At 39.0% G+C, this 21,385-nt stretch overlaps 1 protein-coding gene across 2 annotated transcripts in view; it reads left to right on the top strand.

Moving 5' to 3' along the window:
• veph1 (ventricular zone expressed PH domain-containing 1) overlaps nucleotides 1-21,385 on the top strand; it is a 145,021-nt gene that overhangs the window by 30,432 nt on the left and 93,204 nt on the right. The window contains exons 2-4 of one of the 2 annotated variants that reach the window (XR_014627454.1): nucleotides 1,441-1,703; nucleotides 9,086-9,301; nucleotides 16,530-16,704. Coding sequence is in view for 1 of the 2 variants with exons in the window: in XM_084409462.1 (XP_084265588.1) it covers nucleotides 1,566-1,703; nucleotides 9,086-9,301; nucleotides 16,530-16,704 (529 nt within the window). In the remaining variant the exon portion in view is untranslated. Of the gene's footprint in view, nucleotides 1-1,373; nucleotides 1,704-9,085; nucleotides 9,302-16,529; nucleotides 16,705-21,385 lie in introns of both variants that reach the window. The other variant, XM_084409462.1, reaches the window with a different exon arrangement.

Raw genomic sequence — 21,385 nt, 5'->3', positions numbered from 1 at the left:
CTTGTTAAACCAGCAACCAGCATCCTATGCTGGGGACCAGCGTACAAAACATACCTTATGCTGGATTTTTCAGCAGGGTTATATTATGGTACTCGGAATAACTTGCAGTATAACTGAGATTATCTGGCTGATTATAATGACCTATCAAACTACTTCACTATTCAAAGGCTCTTCCTCAGACATGATCAAACTTAGTATTTCTTGCAGTGATTTTTGTCTGCATGTTCAAGAGTTTGACTTAAAGTGTGACATTTTACACTCTTTAATGAATGATGGAGTCCTGCAGGTAGGTTTAACACATCACAGATTAACAGAGGTTTAGCTTCACTCCACATGAATTCCGAAGGCAACATTGGCAGAATTGTTTTCTGAAAAAAAAGAAAAGAAAAAAAAATCACTAACAGGAAGCTTGACAGCCTGGAATTCCACACAGGTTCACTTTAGACTGAGGCATAAGCCTTTTTTTTTTACTCACGCAAAATATCTTAAACAAATAAAGAATATTAAAATCCTGACTTTATTTATTTACCTTGATGTCTTGTCTATTCTGTAATATGCTGTTTTTCCCTGTGGAAAGCAAAAGGAGAAATTTCAAGGTGGCCTTCAAGGGGCCATATGGAGAATTCAGAAACCCTTGTTATTAATGACACTGGTGGCCATTAAGTGAACTGCAGCCAGCTAATTATTACTCATGCTCACGACATGAGCCATCATCAACCAAAACAGTAATGTAATGTACAAGAGACTGAATGTGATGCACCGGCTTCATGATAATTATAACTAGCTTGACTTTTGAAAATGACTTGGGTAACATAGCATACTGATACACATAGACACCTACACACTACCAGATTATACCAAGACAATTTTATAGTTGTTTACTATTGCACTATTGTATATTTTCCATGTCATATGTTGTACTACGACCGAGAAACCACCGGATGGATTTGCCATTATCCTGTATACTTGACTTTTAGTATAAAAGAAAGTAAAATTAATTGAATGTTACAAAGCAGTAAAGCTTGAAATTCATCAACGATAATAGACAGTCATTGTTAGCTAAAATTACCAGCTAAAACCATAATATGGTACTATTTATCCCCAAATCTGAACAAAGGTCTCCTTGGGCATCAAATACCCTTCCATATTTGACTCTAGTTTTCCCCCCAATGTCGTTTACATTCCCACTTGGCCAGATGGTATTCACTAGATAACTTTTTGATTTTATTTTTGTGTTGGAATCTGTGTTGTGCTGGGAGCCAGCCGTATGTCGATGTGAGTTTAAATGCAATGGTGTCTTTTTCTTGTGTTGTCTCTCACTCCCTCTTTTCCTTCTTGTCTCCTTTTCCCCCCTTAATTTATCTTCCTCGTAGTTGACTTCTCTCCTTCTATCATTTTTCCTCTCTCCAACTTTCCCTTTGTGTCCATTCTCTGTCTCAGGTTGTTGGTGTTGCTCTGATGCATATGCACTAGGCGCTTCCCCTGACACTTCCAAGAGCATGTCAAGTCATCGTGGTAACACAGGGCAGCAGGGGCAGCTTGCCCAAGCTTGAGCCTGTCCTAGAATGCACCAGCTGTTCCGTCTAGTGTTGGGACAGAGAGACCTGTCCCGTGCAGGAGACCTCTTCTCTCTGGATGACAGCGAGATTGAAGACTGTCTGTCGCAAGCCCTGGAGGAAATCAAAGTCATATCCTGCTCTCCAGTGAGTACACTGACCTCAAATAGCAAATAGCCTTCTTAGATGTTTAAAAGGGTCATATCATTTTTTTTTTGTACCAAACATTTGAATTATTTTAGTTTGTTCATAATTGTTTTTATGTGATAATTGTCTGTTTTGTTTTCCAAAGTTTACATTATATTGTTACAGGTTCCTGCTCTGCCACTCACATAGTTTTCCAGAAAATTATATATATGGAAACAATCACATATAGAAATTGGTTGGAAAAACAGTACTGAAAATAAGAAACATAAACCAAATAGGACAGAGGAGGGAAAAGCCATTCTTTTAGAAGACATTAAAAATAAAAAAAATCCTCCAAAGCCACTTAAACTCCAATTGGACCTTTGCAACAAAAAAAAACACACAAAAAAAATAAATATATATATATATATATACAGACTTCCGCGAGCACACGAGAAACCATTGCATGCTCATAAGAAACTATTACTGTGTGAGTCAATCATGTTTTGTTTTGGTTCACATTTGTTTTCATGTCTTTTATTTTGTAGTTTTCGTAGTCATGGTTCTTGTTTGTCATTTGATTCCCTTATCCCATCATGTGATCCTGTCTTGTGCTTCCCTAGTCTCTTGAGGGAAAAGAGACTCATCTATCAAACTGCCTGAGTCAGGTGATTTCAGTAAACGAGGCTTCATTACGTCTTAACTGTTTTGAAACGTTTCGAAACACTTCGAAATTTCAATGGTTCACCACTGGGGGCGATGATCTCTGTCAAATCATGATTCATGAGGAGTCACTGAGAACCAATGAACATTGGGTTTTACCTGATCTCTGATCAGTTTTATACATTTATAGAAATATGTCTAAATTCACAGTACTCATAAAAGAGTTGGCAAAAGTATCGGATGAGCTATTTCTTCCTGCGAGATTCTGAAGTGTGCTGCGATGTACACTTTACTATCCCATGAGGCCATAAGAGAGGATTTATGAATGGCAGTAAAGCGATGCAGCTGACGCTGGTAGGTCACATGATAATGACGTCATGGCGAATGTAGTAGTCCAGATTGCATTCATGATACACACACTCATAGTGCCTTTCCAATACCCACACTTGCGGTCTTGGCCACTTGAGAGCGTGTGCACGCGACAGGAAGTAAGTGCGCAAGACTGTCCCGTGTTTAAACAATTCCAAAGCGTAGTGCCCTGAATACACACTAAACGTACACTATCTTAAATACCACATCGGAGCGGCATTCGAGGCTAAGCGTATCCCATCATGCATTAGGTTAGGGAAATCGCGTGCCCCAAAATCGCGAGATAGCGAGGGAAAACATTCCACTGTAACTTGAATTAGATATTACATTTAATTTGGTAGTAAAACAATTTTTTAAAGTGTAATTTTATTGGTGCAAAGATGAGTAGGCTATGTGTGTTTTGTACAACATTTGCAACTGCTTTTTATCACTTAATTAGAAGCACCATAATTTTAAATTGAGTCTTTTTTTATGGACCATTGAACTTGGCAAATAGGATAATGCACACAGCCGTATTGCGCCATCAGCCTGTTTCACGGCGCAGTTTCTCGGCCATCACAGAGGATGCGTTAAAGCGGACATAAGGCTGTGATAGAGATATACTGCCCTAACGAAAGGCAAATTTTGAAGAATTTTTTTTTTTTAATTCATGCACAACTGTCGTTTACTTCAGTAAATTGGCTGTGGCGCACAAGGGAAATAGGTTATATAGTATATATAAACAGGAAATTATAACTCATGAGCACACATTACATTTCCTGTGCACACGTTTCTCGTGTGCATGGAAAAAAGTTTCTCATCTGCACTGTATAGTCTATCTGAAAGTCTGTAAAAAAAAATGTTTTTTTGCAAAGGTCAGTTTAGGGGCTCCGTAATAAACCATCTGTTAATTTTGCGCACAAGATGAAAGCCTGGAATTAAATTATTAAAAAGGTAATTCAAGAAATATTTAGTTAAACTAAAATAAATTAATTTGTTGTTTTGTTGTTATTGTGAAAATAACAATGAAAGTACATTCACCTCTGAAAATTCATTTGACTGTAATGCAAAAAATTTACTTACTGTAATGATTCAATCTGGTCAAAGATAAAACAGCAAATTCTACCATGATGTACTATACACTTACACAAGTGTACATTACGGTTAATTTAAATTATCCAAAATGAACACTCGACAAGCGTTTGTAATTTTACTCTTCTTCTGAAAAATAAAGTAGTATTATTATTAAATACTCATTTTTTATTTATTTTATTAATTGTTTTACACTTCAATAGTATTTAAATGATGATGATGATGATGATGATACTATTACTACTACTATTTATTATTATTGTATTGTCATATTGACTGAGGGAAAAAACTGTTTTCCTTTGTTTTTGTCCTTAGCCGTTTACAGGCCTGGTTGATGTTATGCTGTTAAAGTGAAGTTAGAGAGCATATGGCATGTTTTAGTTGATCACTGACCCTGTCAGCACTGCATATCTGAATAATTTGAATAAGGTGACCCCTCATTTCCTCAGTGTTTTTTTATTTTATTAAAATGAGTAAAAAGTAAAATGACTTCTAAAGGAATGCTAGTGTCACTAAGTGCGCTAAAGCCAGTTCTTCTTGCCTTATTGGGCTTCTGTGTTCTGGCTGGCTTTTGTAAACAGATTTGGGCTCATCCAGCGTCTCAGGGGTAGCCTTCTCTCGTTCTCTCTTCGTCTCATTCTCTCTTCTCTTGTATTTCTCTCTCCAGGGCCTACACTGTCCTCCTTTCCACAGTCACGTGCACAACATTATCATTCCAAACATGCCACACCACAAAGATCCAAACTTTCTTGCTTAATGATATCTCATGTTTTCAGATCTCTAAATATGATGCTGTTTGCATGCAAATACTGTATTTCACACAATTAGTATACAAACTGTAGCTTAATAGTCAGTGCATGAATGTCAATCAAACCATAATGTTTTAAATATTACATAATAGAAGTGTCAGCGAGGGGTTGCAAAAAGGAGTGAGTTTTGTGATCCTATGAACCTGGAAACGGTCTGATCACCTGCTCAGTCACATGATTGTCTGCTGTAAATAAAATGTCATATGCTTGAAATTATAAGAATAAATTCATATTTCATTTAATAATTGTCACAGATAAACAGGAGAAGGAACACGGGTATCGTTGAGCAGGAACTTTATTAAATGGGTAGAAGATCGAATGAACAGCAGACAATCAGGAGTAATTTGGAGACGGGTTGCAGATAGTCACACTTAACTCATGGATCTTTCTCTCTTTTGCAGGTTGATGATGAAGCACACGGATGAGTTGGGGAACTTCGGTCCAGGGAAGCATGTAGCAGGTAGAAGGTGAGCAAGAAGGTAAGTAGGAGTCAGGCATAAGTGTTCTCAAGTGGAGATCGACTAGACAGGAGTGAGGGAGTGTGGCTGGTGAGTATGTGTAGAGGAGGTAATCAAGTGGTGACTTGTGCGACTGGTTAGAATTTGGGTGATTGGAGCTGAAGGACTTGGTGCTGAGGACATGTTGGTGGAATCCATGACAGAACCCCCCCCTCCACGGGCAGCTCCTGATAACCAGGCATGGCGGCGAGGACGGCCCCTGCCCCGCCCGACGTGCTGGGTGTTCTGGATTGGCTGTGTCCAATTTGGTGAAAGAGTAGGATCCAGTATATCATCATGTGGGACCCATGTGGGATTCCTGAATGGAGTGGACGGTGTAAATGTGGTTGTCGTCTGCTTCTATGGGAGGAGGAGGTATTTCATCAGCACCAGGCCCTGTGTAGGAAGGGAGAAGAGATGCATGTGAGGTTTAAGCAGTGACACATGGAAGGTAGGAGCAATCTTATATTCAGAAGGTAGGTTTAAACGAAACGTGACGTGATTGATTATCTGGTGAATGGTCCAATGAATCGGGGACAGCTTGCGGGAAGGCAGCCAGAGACAGATGTCCCTGGTAGAGAGCCGGACCTTCTGCCCTGGATGGTACATGGGTGTCGCTGCTCTTCTTGCATTGCCCTGGCTCTTACGCATGTGTCCGTGCTGCCCTTTGAAGGTAGATGTAAGCTGAATCCCACACCCTCTCGCTCTCCTGGAACCAGTAGTTCACAGCTGGAATGTCTGATGGCTCACCTGACCAGGGAAACGGGCAGTTGATAGCCGAGTATGCACTGGAAGGGAGTAAGCCCGGTGGTGGTCTGACGAAGGGAGTTCTGTGGATATTTGGCCCATGATAGGAAACGGTTTCAGCTGTGTTGGTGGTTGTGGCAGTATGACCGTAGGTAATATCCGATTTCCTGGATCATGCGCTCCGTTTGGCCATTTGTTTGAGGGTGATATACTGAAGACAAGCTTACCGACACACCAAGCAGATGGAAGAAGGCTTTCCACACACATGAAGTAAACTGTGACCAACTAACCGACACGATGTCTTCTGGCAGTCCATATTTACGAAACACATGGTGAAATAATGCCTCTGCAGTCTCCAGAGAGGATGGTAAACCTTTAAATGGGATGAGCTTACAGGCCTTAAAGAAACGGTCAACTACAACCAGGATGCAGGTGTTGGTGTCAGAAGAAGGAAGTCAGTGACGAAGTCGATGCCAAGATGAGACCAGTGTCTATTGGGAATTGGCAATTGTTGCAGCTTGCCTTCTGGAAGGTGTCTCGGGGTTCTGGAAACAGCGCATGTGGAACAGCCTCTGACCAATCGTTATGTGTTCTGGGTCAGAGCGAGAGATTTTGCTAGGAACCTGGATGCCCTGATCCCGGAGAGAGTCCATGAGGGTAACACGTAAAGTTGATGGTACATACATGCAGCCCTCAGGTGGCTGTAGCGAAAGGGGAAGTCAGGATCAGGATGTTTAAGGATGGGAGCGGTACAAAAGGCATTCTTCAGCTGTTGGAAGGCGCTGGTGGCCGCTGGATTCCAGTATAGAGACTTGGGCCGGTTTCGGAGAAGTGTGGTTAATAGTGCAGCGATTTGACTAAAATTGGCGACAAGCTTTCGATAGATATGGGCAAATCCTAGGAAGCATTGAAATTCCTCAATGGTGGTGGGTTGTGGCTAGTCCTTAACGGCAGTGACTTTCCCCTGGTCCATCTGAACGTTTGATCCATCAATGATGTAACCAAGGAATTGGATGGAGGGATGAAGGAATTCGCACTTTTCCAATTTCAGGTAAAGATGGTACTCCCTGAGTCGTTAAAGGACCTGCACAACGTGTCTGCGGTGTTCAGCCAGATTCCGAGAGTACATTAGAATATCATTGATGTAGATGATAATGAATTGCTGGAGCATGTCTCGGAAAAACTTCTCCATGAAAGCCTGGAACACAGACGGTGAGTTAGCCAGCCTGTACGGCATAATTCGGTACTCATAGTGGCCTGACGGTGTTAAGAAGGCCATCCATCATCTTTCCTAATTTGGATAAGATTATTGGCGCTGTGCATGTCCAGCTTGGAAAAGATGCAGGCACCTCTCAGTTGTTCCGGGGTTGATGGGACCATGGGAAGAGTATAGTGGTACTTGATGATTTGATCATTGAGATCCCTGTAGTCAATGCATGGCCGCAAGCCTCCATCCTTTTTGGCCACGTAAAAGAAGCAGCTCAAAGCGGCAGAAGAGGTAGATGGTTGAAATAATCCTTGTTCCAGGGCTTATTTGATGTATTCATCCATGGCCTTTTGCTCCGGGATCAACAGAGGATAGATTTTTCCTTTGGCCATGGTTGCTTTAGGTACCAGCTCGATTGCGATGAGTTGGAAGTTTAGTGGCCAGCTACTTGCTGAAAACATCCTGGAACTCCCCATACTCCTCCTGGAAAACAAACCGTGGTGGATACATCCAAGCTTTCGATGGTGATGGAATTCACGGAGATGGAGTCTTTGGAAGGTATGAACGGAGATAATTTTCTGCGTTGTGGTTGCATCTCAAACTGAAGGGAATACTGTAGTCTTTCAATTATGGTCTGATCTTCTGTCACAGATAAACAGGAGAAGGAACACATATATTGTTGTGCAGGAACTTTATTAAACAGGTAGAGGATTGAATGAACAGCAAACAGTCAGGTAAGTGAGACAGGTTGCAGACAGTCAGACTTAGCTCACGGATCTTTCTCTCTTTTGCAGCAGGTTATGATGGAGCACACAGATGGGGAACTTCGGTCCAGGGAAGTGTGCAGCAGGAAGAAGGTGATCAAGCAGGTAAGTAGGAGTCAGGCATGAGCGTTCTCATGTGGAGATTGACAAGACTGGACAACAGGTGAGTGTGGCTGGTGAGTATTTGTAGGAGAGGTAATCAAGTGATGACAGGTGCGACTGGTTAGAATTCGTGTGAGAGCTGAAGGGCCTGGTGCTGAGGTGGAATCATGACAGTAATAATAAAATAATGTCTTATTATTATTATTGTTATTATTATTATTATTATTTGATTTATTTAAATCTCCTGTTTAAAAATAGTAAGATAGATTATTATATCTGCCCTGCATTTTATCTCAAAATTAATATAATTTTTAATATATGTTGAAATTATTGGAAATAAGTTAATGTAGACTCTTAATTACATGAGGTAAACATAAGCTGTTCCAGCATTTCAGTAATAAAAGTGTACACCTTTAAAATGCATGCAAATAACCTGAAGCGCAACAGTTATTGTAGAGAGAGATGTGGATTTGGATGGCAATTAAATGACCACACAGCCTTAGTGTTTGTCTAAAAACAATAGATAATTTGGCCGAGGATTTTTACACGGTGGGAGAAAAACACTGACATTCTGGATTCGGACGGCAATAAAATCACTGACTAGCCCCTATAAATGTTGAAAATACCTTACGTCCCTTTGAGAAACAATTACCGTGTGAATAGTGCTTAAGGACTAAATGAGATGATTAACAAGACACAGGTGTGACACATAATGGCAAATCAAAAACCATGGCAACAAAAGAGCATGAACAAAGAAAACTATACTGAGAACATTACAAAACTAACTCAAAATCCAACTCAAGCAAAACAAAGACCAGACGTGTCAAGAAGACCTATTCACTGGATTCTGAAATAAATCAAATACTTCAGAAATGGAGGAAACTTTTTATTTGATAATGTAAGAACTTTGATCCTATTGTGTATCATAGCACTTGCTCCTTCAAATGCTTTCAAATGCTCCTTCGCATTTGAAAATGACGTACCATCTACACACTAAACCCTACCCTAACTAAACCTAACTGATAGTGTTAACAAAAGCAAACGTGAGATAAAAGCATATTTGCTATAGCAACCAGGCAATTTTATCTTGATTCTACAAGTCTTTGAACTCTTTTTTGGATGTAACAGAGCCTTAAATGCACACTCTTTCATTCAGTTATGTGATTTGTTGCAGGACTACCTGACCAATGACAATGACCAGGCAGTGGTAGAGATCTGCATTACACGCATCACTACAGCGATCAGGGAGACAGGCTCGATTGAGAGGCATGGAGCAGCTCTTGTGTCCTTATGGGAGTCATGTCTTGAACATAACCTCCAGCCGCAGGGTAAAGATGAAGACACACCTCATGCCAAGATTGCCTCAGACATCACCAGCTGCATCTTGCAGGTGAGAGTAACGCTGAAGTGCTAAAGCACACTAATGATTTCTGTACATTTATAAACATAACAGCATATTCTTCTCAGCAATAGTAAACATTCTTCCAGTAACATTAATAGTGTGGTTGTTCAAAGTTATCTGGTCTTTAATAATGTTCTAAAAACGTTAGCACAAGAACATTGTCTATATATTAATCACGGAACATCTTTTTCTGAAACGTTTTAGTTGGATGTTCATGTAACATTTTTAAATGTTACTACTTGTTTCAGAATGTTCAGAGAACATTCAAAAGTAAAATTCTCATAATGTTTGCAAAATAATAAAAAGGAATGTTCCCTTACCTTTTGCTTAACCAAGAAAAGAAAAAAAGGTTTTAAAACATTCAAAACATCAGCATGTATTGAATGTTCAGAAAACATTTAGAAATAACATTTTCATAACTTAATTGGTAACATTAGCCCAAACATAAAAATGTGTGATGTCATTGCATTTGCTTGCAAATTATTGATAGGGAGGTTAATGTACAGTGTTTTACAAACCTGTACTTTACTAAACAGACTCATTATCATGTAATGTAGAAACTTGACTCAATGGCGCATTTTATTTGCTTAAAAGTGAATATTTATTATTTTATATATAATATATATTATTAAAGGTCCCATATTTCCTGGCTTTTTTCATGATAACAGAGGTCTAGGGGCTATGTATACGGTGGCCGAGAGAGCTCAACGCGCTGCAACTGAAGAAAACGCATGCAAATAGAAAAACACCAGCAAATTAAGAAAACATCTTCATCAGTTTTACAACACAACCAAATACAGAAACGCGCTGCAAATAGCACAGAACACAACGAAAATGTTTCCAGGGGACCCCAATAAGTGACGAACCTGACTGGGACGTGCTTACTGCTCAAAGTCTACTTTTTCATATATATTTTTTTTGCAAAACATACAGAGATGACATGTTTATGACATATAACTTTGTATAGCTTACAATATGTTCAATGTCATCAGAATACAAATGAGAAAAGAAGAGTTAACAATGAGCTAAAAAAAAATTTTTTTTAAAAACCCAGAAAAAAGAACATGAGGGTAAGAATTTTATCTATACATTAGTTACACATAACACATACATGTTATGTTTAAATAAGTTTCATAGGAAAAAAGGTAATGCAGGGTCCAAAGATGAGACGGCAAGTTTTAAAGTTGAGACACTCACACACAGATATATAATAACTTTTTTTGTATAAAATGTATATTTATTTGCAGCAGTTATGTTAACAACAATAATAAGTCATTTCTGTCGTAAAAACAGCTATACAGCTGATGGACACCATGCTGTGTTGTCATGGAAACATCCCAGGTGAAAATAATGAGGAAATTAAATTGTCTTTCGTTGCTTCCTTCATCAAGTGGTTCCAAACGGCTACATAATGGCCATAAATCAAAAGTCCCCACTTCAAGTGCTCTGCCCTTCGAAGGGAGTAGGGCACAGGGATGCCAGAGAACGTCTAATGAGGGGAGAACTGCCACTCAATAAACTTCCGGTTGCAGTTCCACTCTTGTTCCATATGAGGGCGCTCACATGACGAGTGCAGAATGAATGGAGGTCTATGGAGCTATACCGCTCAAAATCCACTTTTCTTAGGATATAATTTTTTGTCTAGTAATTTGAATGTTGTTTTCGAAAGGGGATGCAAAGAAATTACACATTGCTTGGTGTTAGATTTTTTAGAGTCACTTATTTGCTTCAAAAAGTCTTTCAAAATGTCAATGACGTCAGAATGCTGACGTCATTAGCAGAATGCTAGCGTGTTATGGGCAACAACAACTCAACCTGTAAGAAATCGAAAAGAAATAAGTACTCGTTCATTCAACTTTCGATCTATAACCCATGTTGAACTTGCAAAACCTACAATCAAATCTGAGATTTCTCAACGGCAATCGGGTGAGGGAGACAAATTTAGCCGTCTAGCCCCATTGACTCCCATTCATTTTGCACTCATGGCGAGCGCCCCCAGTGGAACTCTGATTGGAACTACAACCAATAGGACTTAATAGGGCGTTGGAGTGAACAGGCTTTCCGTAGACGGGCTTTGGGGATGCTAATGAGCAGTAAGGATGTCCCAGCCGGGTTCGTCACTTATTGGGGTCCCCTGGAAACATTTGCGTTGTGTTCTGTTCTATTTGCAGTGCGTTCCTGTATTTGGTTGTGTTGTGAGTATTTGGAGCACACTTGTGTTGTAAAACTGATGAAGATGTTTTCTTGATTTGCGGGTGTTTTTCTATTTGCATGTGTTTTCTTCATGGCCACCGTATATGTAACTACCATGTGAGTTTCAAAACAGTCAATCTACAGACAAATGCACACAGCCTGCGTAAAGTAGCTGTGCCTTTTCACAAGCCGTTGTGACTTCCGTAAAAATGTGACATCAGAACTACTCAGTCACCACCCCGAGCACTGCCCACCGTCCCTACATCCTTTTGCCCAACCCCCAGATAACATCACGTCCATGCCATTGCTGAGCAACAACAACACGGAAACATGTCGAGAAAAAGGTGTTCACTCAATGGATGTCAGGAAACTACATCATTGCACAGGCTTCCGAATAATATTAATATAAAAGACCAGTGGCTAATGTTTATTTATTCGGAAATACCACAGCAATTTAGTTCGACCTTAACCGTCTGTTCTGCACATTTCACAAGTGACTGCTTCGTCAATCAGGGACAGTTCAATGCCGGTTTTTCAAAGAAGCTACTCCTCAAAGATGCTGCAGTTCCTACATTTTTGGGTCCGACCTCAAATTCGCAACCCGTAAATAAACTTCTAACACATTTTATGTTACATTATGGAGCCAGCATAACCTGAAATCATAGTTTGTAAACGGATATGCAACACTAACATGTTGCTAAGTTGATGCTGACATGTTGTTTTGTACAGTCTATGGTTGCCACAAGCTTTGATAGAATATCTGTTGGAAACAAGACAAAATACATTTGTTGGTGTCTGTTGTTTTTATTGAGTTAAATATGGTGAGATTGAGTTCACTCAGTACTTGCCTGGGTAACGTTATTTCAAAAGTCTGAGTTTACCCTAGTTACCTGTGGTTGTCCTGGCCGTGCGTCACTCAGAAAACAACAGGCCAATCAGAGAAGAGGCTCATGAATATTAATTAGACAGGCCAACATTGACCTGTTCTTAGCAGAGCTCCTGAGAAAAGAGCTGTAAAAATATATTGAGATGGTTTTTGGTACTTATACCGCAAATATATATTCTTAAGGACATCGAAACCTAAAATAAAACTCCAGAAAGGTGTTCAATATGGGACCTTTAAAGTGAAGTATTTACTCTCGCTGGATGCCACCATGGCTGAGTCAGAAAGCTGAAAAAGGTAAGAAGGCAACATCCAAATCCTTTGATCACATCTTGTCTCCTGAGATACCTTCGTCTGATAAATTTTTGAAGGCTGCATAGATGTATCCTTTGCTGCCTATGATAATTTGCACATTCCGTGTGTTCGATTCTAAGCTTTCAATCACACATCCGCATATATCGACAAATCAGAGTTGTGGATTTTCGAGTTTCTATGTTCAAAATTTTGGGGATGTGCCTGAAGCCGAATTCCGAATTGAAAAAGGAAAAAGATAAGGAGATAACAGATTCTACGGAGACCTTAAAGGGACATGGTGATGGAAAAATATATTTCAATGCTTTTGCGATCTCTCGCAATTATATAGCTGGGTAATTATATTGTATATAATTTGTGGGCATCATGGAGCCGGTATCAATAAGGCGGCGTATTGAAATGGTCCCACTTTAGATTAGGGTCCAATTCTCACTATTAACTAACTATTAACTACAACTTTTGCCTCAATAAACTCCTAATTACTGCTTATTAATAGTTAGTAAGGTAGTTGTTAAAGTAACACTATGTAACTTTTCAACCTTCATAATATATTTCCAAGACCCTTGTGATGGTACATCGACTTACAATAGGTTGAATGACACGTCTGCCATAGCCTGACGCGGTCTGTATCGCTTTTACTGGCACTATGTAACTTCGGGGTTCGGGTAGTAACCAGAGCACAAAAAGAACTACAAAATTCGACTGCTTTACGGCATACGTCACTTCCCCCACCACTTCCTCAAATGTGGACGCGAGAGGCCAACCAGCGTTTGTTTTCGGCTTTCGTGCATGTTTTTGTCATGGGGGTTGTTTACACCTGGCCACTCCATGCGTTTTCTCAGATCGGATCGTGAAAAGACCAGGTGTAAATGCCCTCCGGAACGCATTCGAGACGGATTTGAATCTGATCGCTCAAACCACTTCGGGAGGAGGTCTGAGACGCATTCCAGACGAAACTGGACAAGTGTAAATGCATCTGGTTGTTGAAACCACATATGTAAATTGTACTCCCCCAAAAATGCTAAAAAAATAAAAATAAAAAAAACATGTGAGAGCGTGTTATAGGCTATATGTAATGTAATAGCCAGATATGACGACGCTACTGGAACACGCAATCACCGCAGATGAGCAACTGAGCATCTATTTATCAAGCCAACGTGCAAACTAACAAATCAAAGTGAAAGTAAGTCGCAGACGCTTTACACACAATCATCGTTATTAAAAGTAAAGAAATGAAATTATCTTACCAGCCAGGGCTTCGGATTTAAATCCGTTTTGCAAAAACACATTTATGTGACCAGGTGTAATGGAATCGTTTTGATAAATCAGATAGCTATCCGATCTGAGAAAGCGCATGAAGTGGCCATGATTTACGACAGTGCAAGTATTCCACAGCGACTCTAGGGGTCGCTTTTTTTCAAAAACACGATTTCTACTTAGTGTTGCTTTAAGTTTAGGTATTTGGTAGGATTAATATATATTTAAAATGTTTTTATTAATATTTCTAAAATTGTATTTAATTTAAAAATAATCAAATATATTTATATAAATTAAGGGATGTAGATTATGGTCATGAATAGTAAGGCATTAATATGTGCTTCTTTATAAGTACTAATAAACAGTCAATATCCTAGTAATATGCATGCTAATAAGCAACTAATTAATAGTGAGAATTGGACCCTAAACTAAAGTGTTACCTAAATTGCTTTTAAAAAGAGGCTTGCTTTTTACTTTCACTTTTGAATTTGCGTTCATGCATACTCTGTGTATAGGGAATGACGGTAATGACCACACATTTTACAAGATGAGATATTGTTCAATGACGCTCAGAAAGCATTATTCATTTTCCATGCCTTTCTGAATTCGGAATTTGGCTTCAGTCACATCCCTATTCAAGTTCCATCACACTTCAGACTTTCCCAACTGATTGTAATGCAGTATGACAAAAGCTATAATATCATTTGCTTGCAGATTTTCTGCTTTGTTTGATATTTTGTAATCTGACCAATGTCATTCATAGATCAGATTCCCAATTTTTTCTCTTCTATGGGGGTTACCGCTACACTGTGTTCCAAATTATTATGCAAGTTACATATCAGTAGGATATCAGTACAATAAACATTTAGATTTTAGTTTTTCAAAGAAAGTGTTTTTGTCCGTATCTTTTTAGATAACTGGAATCGATCTAATCTATTATATTTAAAAATAATAATAATAATAATAATAATCAACCTTTTTACACAATACTTTGTCTTATATTACCTTGGTATTGAATTAAAAAGAGCTAGTGCCACTAGGGTGTTTCTAATTCAGCTGCCGAAGGAGTGATAATAAATTCATCATCATTCTCTCTTTTTTGGAAAGTTGTGGAAATGCTGTATTTTTTTTCTTTTGCTATTGGAGCAAATGAAAACTCATTCACCACCATAAACGTTTACCCAACTATGACAACTTCTGCTTCCGAGAACCCTGGAAATGTGAAAGGGTCCATATTTAAACCAGCTTTGTCAGTTATGAAGCAATAATAACATTCTGCATGTGTCAAGTGGCATGTCTTAAAATGGAACTGACACGCCTGACAACAGCAATTAGCCTGCTAATTAATTAGCTGCTCCTTAATATTTGCTTCACTGTCTCATTCTCACATCCTCTCTCTCTCTCTCTCTCTCTCTCTCTCTCTCTCACAACTTGTTTTTGTATTTGTCTCTTTCACACACACGCACACACACACACACACGCACACGCATGCATTCACTTACATAATGAGCTGCATATGAATCTTAGAGAAGGGCTTAGAGAGAGGCTGAGCTAGAGTGATGCATTCTGGGTAGTGGTAGAGATCAGTATTCATTAGAGAACTGCAGCTTGAACGGTCTTATGCCTGATTTCTTCAGAACTATTTGTGGAAAGGCTCTTTGATCTGAGCAGCAGTCACATATTCAAGTGGGTGTTTTATAATTAGCTTGGGTTCTTTGGAAGTTATTTGCCCTATGTCATGCTTTTTAAAGTTTTATTTCCGATATTTAAGGACCTTTTCCCTTCAGGCAAGAAGACGAATGGCCATCTTTTTTACAGTAAAGGAAAAACAATCTCTTCATTTGCTCCAGAACAAATTAAATTCATATTCATAGCATGCAGTAACTAGATGCTAAATTATGATACTAGATAAATTAAATAATTAACTAATTATGGCATTCAAACTAGTGAGATTTAAACATAATGAATCTTATTATTTTATTTTGACCAAATATATCAAATTGTGGTGTGGTAGTGTAAAACTTAATCCTTCATAATAAAATAACTTCCCATTTCATTCGATGAATCACTTATCCATCTGATGTTTCATCTGTTTCAACCTGACCATGTTCACATCATCTTCTCTAGGGGGCAGCAGAACATTTAACATAACCTACTTTCTGTGGCAGGCTTCAGTTTGATCTTTTGAAATGTTTCCTGCTGCCTTTCATGCCTTATATAGTATCTCTCATTATTAAATTATTAGAATCTCTTATTATTAAAGAGATACCTTATATAGTATCTCTTATTTATTTAATTAACTAAGCAGCCAGCTAACCCTTATGTGATAATTCTCTGAATCTATTGAAGTCTTTATTGATTGATCTTGCTATACGCTATTTGGAATTAACACATGCTGATATATTGATTTTTACATAATTAAATGAAACTTCTAATTGAGCTTTTCAATTCAGTCTGCGGTGTGGAAAGTTCTTTAAAATAGGTTGTATAGGTCTTAACTTGTAAACCGTATACAATTAATCTGTGACCTGAGATGCTGGTCTAAATTTGAGTCGATTTTTTTTCTTCCAGAATTACAACAGGCCTCCAGTGATGGTGTTAGCGGTCCCTGTGGCGGTGCGGTTCTTGCAGCAAGGGAACCAAGAGCTGAGTAGAAACATGTCCAGCTACTTGTCATTGGCTGCCATTGCAAAAGCTGAACTCCTGGCCCAACACACTGAGGCCATCACCTGCAGCGTGCTGACAGGTAGGGGTCCGACACAGGGTGCTGGGGGTGGGAGGGTTCACGGTAGGGTCATGGTGAATTTACCATGTGCCACATGATACTGGATCAACATCCCCGTTGGTCCTGGAACAACATTCTTAAAATGTTGTGAACATTCTTAAAATATCATTGAGATCCCTGTCCTCTTTACATGAGTTTAAATTTAAGCTAAAGTTTTATCTTTTTGACCGGGCATTTCACTAAATCTCAATGATGGTTTTATTACATTATGTGTTATGGTTTATTTTGCTCCTTTTTTCATGTTTCCTGGACTTTTACCTTGTAAAGCACAGTGGTCAGCTTCTGTTGTGTTTATTTGTGCTATATAAATAAAATGAAATGAAAAATGAAATAAACGATTTTAGGCAGAGTACAAAGGAACTTAACAGTCACATTGTGTCCTAACCAGATACGGTGTGTTTGGGCATTTTCACACTGGCATATTTTCTTCGTTAGTTCCATTAGTTTAGGCATATATAAACTTAGCAATCGCACTTGAATCCGCACCAAGGAAATCGGTCTGAGATCGCCTGATCGTGAAAACAAAATCTTGAGCAGCTTGCTTGTAGTGAGAAAGCAATACGACATAATGGACCAACGAACCAGGCTGTATCACAATGCATAAGTAATTACATATGTTATGTGAAAAGCAGCTGTGTTTGGTTTGCTAATGCTTCTCAAAATGGTCGCACAACGGACGAAAAGCGCAGCGCCGCCTCTAGGACAACTCACAGGTATCACACACCGGACGCGCCCATTCTATTGTCAGCTTGTGGTCAACAATATTGTTATGTTTAAGGTAGTGCTGTCAAATCAGTTAATCGCGATTAATCGCATCTAACATAAATATATATATATATATATATATATATATATATATATATATAATATATTAGGGCTGTCAGTTAAACGCGGTATTAACGGCGTTAACGCAAACCCATTTTAACGGCGTCAATTTTTTTAGCGCGCGATTAACGCCTAGCAAACTTTGTCGTTTTTTTTTCACATGCTTTTGCAACAACTAGTAACGTTAGTAAAACTACAACACCACCGGATCTAGCTAGACCGGAAACAAAACAACAGGCACGCCGCACACACTTGTTTGGGTTTGCGAGCCGGCCAAAGAGTGGACGAGAAGCCGCGTCTAGGACAACTTGTAGGCCTATCGCACATCGGACGCGTACTTTCTCAGTTTATGGCCAGCAATAAAAACGCAGAATGGCGCCGCCGGTGTGTGTACACTCATAGAGAATAATGTGTTCGAATTTTAAATACGAGGCGCTGCGCTTCGCTTCTCGTCCAGTGTGCGACCCCCTTTAACGTTACGTTTCGAGTGGATGAATGATGAGCACGAGACGCCGAAATGGATGCCAATAAGATTCTGAATGGAAAGTTTAATTTTAAAAAAGTTTATTTATTGATCTGTGTGTTTTGTCATTGTGAACTGAGCTATCATCGCAGCACGTCCAGTCTGAAATACCACTTGATGGCCAAGCACACACACAGCTGATGCGAATTCTCCGCCCCCTCGTCAATATAAGGACCTCGTCAGTATTTCTTTCACCCTTTTATTGATGGACAGTGTTACATTGTGTGAGAGATTATTTGCTCCAAGTGAGAATGTTAGTTTGAAATTGAACACTACAGTATATGCCAATGTTGTTTTCAATAAAAAACCTATATATATAATGTACACACACACATATATTATATAAACAAACTTTTATGTTAGTCCAGCTAGTCCATGTCACGTCACATCTTTAAAATTTTAACACGTTGTTTTCTGTTAGTGTACACACAACGGCGGTGCCAGTCAGCGTCTGTCAGTGGCACCCAGCTTGGACTCAGGGCGCTATTCAAAATCTTGCCACACCACAGAGTGTTCCACTAACAGCTTTCTATTAAATCACTTTGTATTTGTCCCAATTCCTCATATATGTAGTACATACTGATACATTTAGTTTTAAATTCATAATTTTACAGCTTGAATAAAGTCTAAACATACGTAGGAAAAATGTATAGACCTAATAAATGTAGCCCTTTCTAATCTTTCATTTTGCTCTGTTGTGCCTTTTTTTCCCCATACACTAACCTGAGTGCAAAAGTATATATGTTTGCCTGTCGTGATTACATTCACTGTTGTGTGCCTTCACCGATTGGAGGCACAGGTCACAACACACATTAGAGTTATTTCAATAGCATGGGGTAGTGTAGAGATAACTAAAAGGACGACTAAAAACTCAATGAAGTAGGGCAGTACCCTGAATTATATGCCATAAATCTGAGAATCTTTAAAGACAAAATACTGAAATCAGCGTGGAGGAAGATTGCTGATGTTACTGGATTTTCTCTTGAGATTCTCAATTATCGTACGCCCTGAGGTAAAATGTTCAGTTAACTGATGATAGCAACGATGGTATTTATAATGTCCTTAAACATAATATTGTTGACCACACACACTGACAATAGAATGTGTGTGTCCATTGTGCGATAGCTGTGAGTTGTCCTAGACGCGGCGCTGCGCTGCGCTTCTCGTCCAGTGTGCGACCGCCTTAAGACTGGAGTAATTAATTGTTAGGGTTATGGCTGTGTTTGTTTGACAAGAATATTGTTCCAGGACCAACAACAGATGTTGATCCAGGAACATGTCCTAGTTGGCAAAGTCATCGTCACCGTGTGCTGTTTTTGATTACGCAATAGAAAACAATGGTGAGTCATGGAAGGTATAAAACCATCATATCCCCCATGATTCAGTGCTTTCCAGGCCCTGCACCTCATGGTCTTTGTTTTAATTAGTGAAGCAGTCCCTTTTTGCCTTTAATAGAATATTCACAGACCAATGACTGTTTAGTTTCCACAGCACTAATGTGCCAACCACGACATCGGTGTAGTGTAGATGGCGTGTGGTCTTCCTGGCACACAGTGTGTGGTTATGGTTTCTGGTCTCAAAACCACACAGTTTAATGGGTCATTTGAGACATCCACAATGAAGCAAACTTTATTACAATCATTGTTCTTCTAAATCGACATGTTATTTCAATGCTTTTTGAATTAAAGATTTTCATTTTTTTTTTTTTTTAAGAGTTGTTCCGTGAAATGAGGAATGGATGGTAAATTTGACCTAGTGTTTGTGCCAAAATACACTCACATCTCAGCTGTTCAAACATCCACTCACACAAATTGTTGTCCATCGAAGAAGATAAAGATCTGATTGGTGTGGGTCTACTGATTGTGTTGAAACTCTGTCATTAAGGAAGGGTCAGTCTGGGAGATCTTTGGCCAGGGCCATCAGAGGCAAAGAACAAACATGGCTTCATTAGGGAGTAGTGTGGTCAAATTTACATTGACCTAAACTCATTGTCATATAATTTTTTTGCAGCCAAAGGACAACCTTTGTAAATGCCTTCTAACTGAGCCACAGAATAAATACTGAAATATTTAAAAAAGTTATGTTTTGTTGGTATAGCTTGATCATGTTAGTGATAAGGATATAAACTGGATAAAAATCTACGTTTTTTTATTTTTTTACATTTCTTATGGTTGAATAATTAAAATTGTACTGTAGGACAGCTACAAGCTAAAGGCCCTCTAAAAAGAAACTTGAGGGTGTCAATTTTTTTTTTTTTTGGATGTAGTGGATTCCACAGGGGGAAGGTGATAAATAGTTTTTTTTGTTGTCTTAAAGTCTGGTATATGCTAATTTGTCAGCTTCTTCTGGCCAGAAAATGCCAATTTAGACCTTAAACATTGGCTTAGTGATTTTTTTAATTTTTTTTCACATAAGCCTTCATATCAGCCTGGTAGCTTGTAACACAACTTTCACATGTTGTGATACATTTTTTGTGAGCATGGCATTGAAACCCATCCTGTCAGACTCTAGAGTATGGAGTGACTCCCTCAGCATTTTTCCTTGGCTTCCTGGTTCAGTCTCTTTACCCCACATTATGAAAACAGTTACCAAAGATCTCCGATATTTTTTTGTTTGACAAATGAAACATTATCCATCCAGTGGATATCCATCCAGTCATGCCACAGTGGTTTATGGAGAGGTCCCTCATTCTACTTTTAACATTCTGCTTCTTGCCAACACAAAAAAACATTGCCTCATCTGAAGAAGGACCCTCTTGGGCTTTAAGTTGTATTATTCAACTGTTGATGGGGGTTTGAGATCTAAATGAAGTGTATTGTCTTAAAACTGGGCTTGCTGCTTGACCATCATGTCTGTCCAAGAACTGGTTACGTAACTCTCAATTGTGAAACTGTCATGACAATTCCCAGTCAACAGTTGCCCAAGTTTTTAAGCCTGAGGTACTGTCAAAAATTGACTGACCACTGCAGTGGGGCAGTTTTCATTGATATGCTTAGGTTTCCATATGCCCTATGCATTGTGTAAATTGTCAGGACTGATGATTACATCTTGTACCATCGCAGCACTCTAGTGGGCTGAGTGGGAAGAGAAAGCCGATACACGAGTTAGCAGCACCTCTGGGTTGAATCCAACCTGCACTTGAGATAGAAAACAGAGCATTTACCCAGTAACATGACAGCACAGGACAACCTACATTTCTACATTTCCTTGCCGTAATTTGACATGACTCATTATGATACTTGGTTTAACTTACAGTAATAGTCAGATATGGATCTTCATTTCCAGTATAAGCAT

The sequence above is a fragment of the Rutilus rutilus genome (genome assembly GCF_951802725.1).
Source record: "Rutilus rutilus genome assembly, chromosome: 5".
Classification (NCBI taxonomy): Eukaryota; Metazoa; Chordata; class Actinopteri; order Cypriniformes; family Leuciscidae; genus Rutilus; species Rutilus rutilus.
This window is presented reverse-complemented; position numbering and strand designations above follow the sequence as displayed.